The following is a 6,713-nucleotide window of genomic DNA, read 5'->3' as shown; positions in this document are numbered from 1 at the left end:
ATTTTAATTAGAATCTCTGCTTTCCCAACTCTTGTAATTAAAGTTTTTGATACTAATGTCTATATTTGTCCCTCAGGATCAGATATTTTCCACTTTGATCTTTTAGTTTTTTGAGTACTTCTGAGCTTTGGTTATTAATATATTTTGCAACTGACATTCAGTAAACTTAATTTCTTTACTCCTAAGATTTTCCCACTGCCTAATCTTTTGCAATTTAATATATGGTGTTTTTTTAATATGTTTTCTTGGGCACATAATATATCAGCTTTTTTTTAATTGATTCTTTTTATCTTTAGAAGTTCAAATTCATGGAAATTATTTTTAGTTCATTCATTTTTTCCCTTTCTTCTTTCCTGCTCTCTTTTCCTTATTGCTCCTTGTCTTTTCTCTGGATAAAGTTCCAGTGACTTCTGATCCCAAGGTTTGATCAGTATCTTTTGCTAACAGTTCTTGTAAGAGTATTTTGACTTGTTCAACTGTTGTTATTGTTTTCCTGTCTTTTGCCAGGAATATTTCTAAAGCAAATTTTCCAAGGAAACCTTATTTGCTTCCCTTGTAACACTTGCTTCAAATTTCCAAATTCTTTTCTTTTTTATTATATTAACTGCTTAATTGCTTTTAATGGTGCAATTATGTTCTTTAGCAAAAAATAGACTTTAGACGGTGAGATTTACAGCTCATTTATACATTCTAACCATGCAGATGTAATTTGTGTTATATGAAGGACACCAGGTCAGGGTTAGCAAACTCGCTCCAGCTCCACATCTTTTCCAACACCATTTGGCCAATTGTCAGGGAAACATTGAAAAAGAACAGCAGTTTAACTTTTTAAAAAATTGTATTTTTATAATGCTGTCAGTGTACATGGTACTTTTCATAGAAAGTGATTACAAGACAGGGCCCTGCTTCAAAGAACTTACAGTCTAAAGTTTTCTTTAGGAACCACCAAGCTGAGATGTTCTGGAATTAAAAAGCCATCCTTTAAGTAATCTGTTTTGGACAAATTGCAGGATTTTAAAAAAATCTATCATTCAGTTGATGCTACATTAACTTAGAAAAGTAATTGACAAATAGTAGTTGGAGTGAATAATGGTGAATATTTTCCCACCTTTCCATGCATCACAAGTCCTATGTATAATGAGTTTTTTGGAAATACAAGCTTGATTCTGAATCTTGACAACAAAAAGGTAATTATTAAGGAATGACTAGATCAAGTAATGCTATTTGAGGGTAGGACTGGTAGTAAGAAAACCGTGGATCACTAGTGTAATGACCTAAACACACATGATGTCCTGCCTTTCTTTCTTTGTACTGTCCTTTAAACCAGGGATTGCATAACTTCAATGTTGTACAGTCTGCTTTTTCTTTTAGTCCACTATATATTTTAATTTATAAAGCAGGAGTGTATAGTCAAGGATTTTGTAACAGTTAAACTGTAACTGCTTTGTTTTAAGTGATCTCATATATACTGGCACTTCAGAACATAAACTTTGTCAAGCTGGATCAGGCCAAGATCTTTTAGTTCATCTGCAAGTATCCTAGATGTCAGCAAGCCTTATGGGGATCTACTAGGAACTGGCCAAGTCCACTGCTATAGACTAACTTTGGCCTACTACCACTTTAAGCAGCATGTTAATATTTCTGACTCCCTTATTCTGGCCATCTTAATGTTTCTGTAAATTAAATAAATAAATATGGTAGAATTCCTGTGATCTGTTTATTTTCAAGGTTCGGCAAGAATTATTAGAAGAATACGAGCAAGTAAAAAGCATTGTCAATACTTTAGAGAGTTTTAAAGTAGACAGACCTACAGATATTCCAGTATCTTATCAGGATGAACCATTTAGGGATCCATCTGTTTGGCCACCTCCTGTTCCAGCTGAGCACAGGTAATTCGGTTTAAAGTATGACTTCAGATGTAATCAGTTCAATTGTACGTTGATCAACCCAAGCTTGAGTGAGAGTGGGAGATAGTGACTGAAGTGTAAAACTAGGACTAGGGAGACCCAGATTCAAATCGCTACACTGCCATGAATTTTATTAGCTGACCTTAGACCTGTTACACTTGATCTTTTGTTGTGAAGATAAAATGGTGAATGCATGACTATATATGCTACCCTGCACTCTTTGGCGGAAGGGTGGAGTAAAGGTAAATACTCACAGCCAAAAAGATCTATTCCAGGAGCAGACCTAGTAGAGTGCGACTTTCCAGCTTCTTTTCTCCTGCTGTAGTTCCCTGAAATTTTGTTTCAGCCGGTCAGTGCATCCCCCGAAACAGCATGGGGGGGGCAAAGTGGGTGTCTGCCGTGGAAGGGAGGGATCATTGAAATTGCTACCTTCTCTTCTTCCATTGTTATTGTAAATGGAGTGCTAAGACGCTGAGCCTATTTCCAGCCTGGTACCACTTCTTGTTCCCCAGTCCCAGCTTCCTGGGGGGTGTTTGCTGTGCAGTCAGCTTACCTTGACTTGTGCTCAATTAGGATATCAAGACAAAACATGGATTATGCTAACCATAGTTTAAAACCCAAACCACAGCTGGCACTTCCGAATCTGCTGGCACACTGTAGTTTACAACTGTTCCCTCTTTTCATCTGCTCAGCACCCTGTTTCTCTGGGACGGCAGCTGGAACTGTGGCTTTTCAACTCAGGCCTTGCACCAAAATATATTTAGCACAAACTCATTTCATACCAGTTTCTATCCTTGATTTGCTGGCTGACTGCAAACCATGATTTGTTGCCTGGGTGGGCGTTTTATGCATCCCAGTGATGGCTGCTGAGGGAGGGAAGAAGAGACCCCGTGGTACCCACCTTTGAAGTGCCACCACATTGGTTAGGTGGCATTGGTTTCAAGGTGGGAAGAATGCACATGCTACGTGCTGCTGAGAGGGGAAAGATACTTGAGGTCTCAAGAAACCAGGAGAGGGCAAAGAGGGAAGCATTGGCTGAGAGGACATGGCCAGCTACCTGCTCCAGGCAATGTAAGGTGGAAGCTGTGGGAGGAGGGTGTATGGGTGCCCACAACCCCCCCTCTTGGAATGGGGCTAGGAGAACAGGAAATGTGGTAGCATCATGCTGGAGAGGTCAGAGGCCCAAGCAAAGGCTCCCCACATTTGTCAATTCCTTAAACAGTGCTTGACACAAGGTCTGAATTTCACTTCTCACTATGCTTCTTCGTTGTACCAGTTTACTGGGGTTTGGATCTTGTAGTCTGGGGACGTACGCCTGATGAGGCACTATGTCTAATATTTCCAGTCCCTATACATCTGTGGTGATTTTCTTGGGTCTTCTAAAAAAAAAAAAAAAAAAATGGCCTTAGGACACTTTATAGCTATAATATAATTAACATCCACATGGCATTTGGTAAAGGCTGAGAGGATATCTAGTCTCTCCCTGGGCATCCACCCATTGGTACCTCCCTCTTAGATCAACCTGCACAATTTATTTATCAGGGTTTTTTCTCCAAAAAAAGTTTGAATGGAAAAAAAGACTTACGCGATTCCTTTACGTAACAGAGCCCCACCCCAGATAAAACGACCCAACCGGGAAGTGAAACCCTTGAGAAGAGAATCACCAGGGCTGCAGCGGGGCCCTGTGGGCAGAGCTCAGCCAATCTCGAAAAATGAGAAACCTGCCAGCAGCCGAGAGAGGGAAGCGAAAGCTAAAGGAAAAGATGAGAAGGTAAGCAACTGAGGGGCGGATGGAAGCGGGGAGGCATTTTTACCTCTGGCAGGAAATAATGGCAGACCGAATTTAAATACTGGTACAGGAAGGTGTTTCTTTTTGGGGGCTGCTTTACATAAGACTTTTTCCTACCGGGATATAATTTTTTGATAGGACAGAGGATGCATACAGTGTGTTAACATTGCTGTATTGAATGCATACATGTAAAAATATAGTTTTCTTCCAGAATGTATCACTGACTCAGCTGCTGAGACCAGTTTTTACAGGGTAAACTTGAATCCTAACCTCCTTTCTGCTTATGGAAGCATTATTTTTGTGATTCCCCACACACACACACACACACACTGTTGCAGATGTTTCTTTGCCTCCCACATTGTTGGGAGCATAGTTTCAGGGGATAATGCAGGGACAACTGTTCTTCATCTAGCATAGTTCTACTTTGCAGTAGATGGCATCTGCCCTAATTTTTCACCACCCTTATTGGACATGTGGCACAGGAAATTGCTTTTTAAAAGCCAGAGATGCGGATTTCACAGAATTTTGGTTTTACCTTGTATGGCTTTTAATCCATATGTTTGGGAGACTGATAATCAAAAGGGATTTAAAAGGAAGTTGAATGGAAAATAAAACAGTGGCCCCTTCCCTTTCATTGTATGTGAAGTGGATATTAATAGCTTCTCTTAGCTTTATAGTAGACATAACATGGGAGGCTGATGTAGTGGGTAGTGTTATCCTTAGATCCAGGGCTAGCATGTTTGCTGATTTTCACTGTCAGGGATGGCACAAAGGAAACACAATGCACAAATCTTTCATTTTTGCAGTTTTGGGTAAATTCAAGGGATATCAGTGTCATGCACTGGAGATGTAAGGTGGTTTGGAGGGCACCGAGGAGTTTCTGATGGCCAGTTGTATTTCCAGGGGAATGGAAAGAGTAATAAAATGCACCAAAAGAGCAGAGAAAGCGGAGATATATTTCCACAGAGAGATAATTATTTGCTCTACCTGCTAAGGAGGGCAACATGGATAGCTGTTGTAAAACATGATCTGGGTAGTGAGATGTGTGGGACGTGAACCCTAGGCAGGTTGATGGAGAGATTAGGGTTCACGTTCCCACATGGGAGTGAGTTCCTTTTTTCCTTTCCTTTTGTACCCTTAGAAGCTCATCGATTCACAAATCTTGAGCAGCAGAAGTCATTTATTTCTTATTTTTAGATGCAAGGGCTAAAAGGACTGAGATAAATGTTGCAATTGCTAGAGTGATCTTAGGATCTGTATAGAAATATTGATTTCTAAAAGTCTCATGCATTCTCCTGCGATGTCTTTTGATAACATGCTGTGTCTTATTTCCTGTTGCAAGCCAAATGGTGCAGCCACATGGCCTCAGTAACCATGCCATAAACCCACTTTCTGTAAGCCCCCCCCACCCGGAGAGGATTTTTTAATTATTATTTTTCACTACAAAAAACTACAACAGAAAAAAAAAAAGGTAAGGGGAAACAGGAGAAAGTAAAGAACCCACTACTAACCAAAACCCCAAGAGAGGAGATCCTCCAACTAGCTTAGATACATTGAGTCTTCTCATCATTGATCCCTTTATAAACTGAGTCAAACATTTATAGCACTTTTTCTTTAAAGCTTAGATTAACTGTCTAGTAACAGTACCCCCTTAGAAAGCATTACTAACAACAAACCTAGTGGAGGTGATGGTATTCCAGCTGAGCTATTCAAAGTCTTAGAAGATGATGCTGTTAAAGTGCTGCACTCCATTTGCCAGCAAATTTGGACAACGCAACAGTGGCCACAGGATTGGAAAAGGTCAGTATACATTCCAATCCCAAAGAAGGGCAATGCCAAGGAATGTTCAAACTATCGCACAATTGCACTCATATCACACGCTAGCAAGGTCATGCTCAAGATCCTACAAGCTAGGCTTCAACAGTACGTGGATAGAGAACTACCAGAAGTACAAGCTGGGTTTCGAAGAGGTAGAGGAACGAGAGATCATATTGCCAACATTCGCTGGATTATGGAAAAAGCAAGAGAGTACCAGAAAAATATCTACTTCTGCTTCATTGACTATGCTAAAGCCTTTGACTGTGTGGATCACAACAAACTATGGCAGGTCCTTAAAGAGATGGGAGTACCAGACCACCTCACATGTCTCTTGAGAAACCTGTATAAGGGCCAAGAAGCGACAGTTAGAACCGGATACGGAACAACTGATTGGTTCAGCATAGGAAAAGGAGTACGACAAGGATGTATACTGTCACCTTGCTTATTTAATATATATGCAGAGTACATCATGCGAAATGCTGGCCTGGATGAATCACAAGCGGGAATTAAGATTGCTGGGGAAAAGATCAACAACCTCAGATATGCAGATGATACCACTCTAATGGCTGAAAGTGAAAAGGATCTAAAGAGCCTCTTGCTCAGAGTAAAAGAGGAGAGCGCAAAAGTGGGCTTGAAGCTCAACATCAAAAAAACTAAGATCATGGCATCCGGCCCCATCACTCCTTGGCAAATAGAAGGGGAAGCTGTGGAAGTAGTGACAGACTTCACGTTCCTGGGATCCCAGATCACCGCAGACTGTGACTGCAGCCATGAAATTAAAAGACGCCTGCTCCTTGGGAGGAAAGCGATGGCGAACCTAAACAGCATGATAAAAAGTAGAGACATCACCCTGCCAACAAAAGTCCGCATGGTCAAAGCAATGGTATTCCCAGTAGTCATGTATGGCTGCGAGAGTTGGACTATAAGGAAGGCCGAGCGCCGAAGAATAGATTCTTTTGAACTATGGTGCTGGAGAAGACTCTTGAGAGTCCCTTGGACTGCAAGAAGAACAAATCAGTCAATCCTCAAAGAAATCAACCCTGACTGTTCCCTGGAAGGCCAGATAATGAAACTGAAGCTCAAATACTTTGGCCACCAAATGAGAAGGGAGCACTCACTGGAGAAGACCCTGATGCTGGGAAAGATTGAAGGTCAAAGAAGACGGGGACGGCAAAGGATGAGATGGTTAGACAGTGTCA

At 41.0% G+C, this 6,713-nt stretch overlaps 1 protein-coding gene across 1 annotated transcript in view; it reads left to right on the top strand.

Moving 5' to 3' along the window:
* KATNAL1 (katanin p60 subunit A-like 1) overlaps nt 1-6,713 on the top strand; it is a 36,084-nt gene that overhangs the window by 6,969 nt on the left and 22,402 nt on the right. Inside the window, exons 2-3 of the mRNA XM_015425588.1 lie at nt 1,729-1,889; nt 3,513-3,678. Coding sequence (XP_015281074.1) covers nt 1,729-1,889; nt 3,513-3,678 — 327 coding nt within the window. The remainder of the gene's footprint in view (nt 1-1,728; nt 1,890-3,512; nt 3,679-6,713) is intronic.

This window comes from Gekko japonicus, unplaced genomic scaffold (assembly GCF_001447785.1).
Source record: "Gekko japonicus isolate JY-2015 unplaced genomic scaffold, Gekko_japonicus_V1.1 scaffold913, whole genome shotgun sequence".
In the NCBI taxonomy this organism is placed as follows: domain Eukaryota; kingdom Metazoa; phylum Chordata; class Lepidosauria; order Squamata; family Gekkonidae; genus Gekko; species Gekko japonicus.
This window is presented reverse-complemented; position numbering and strand designations above follow the sequence as displayed.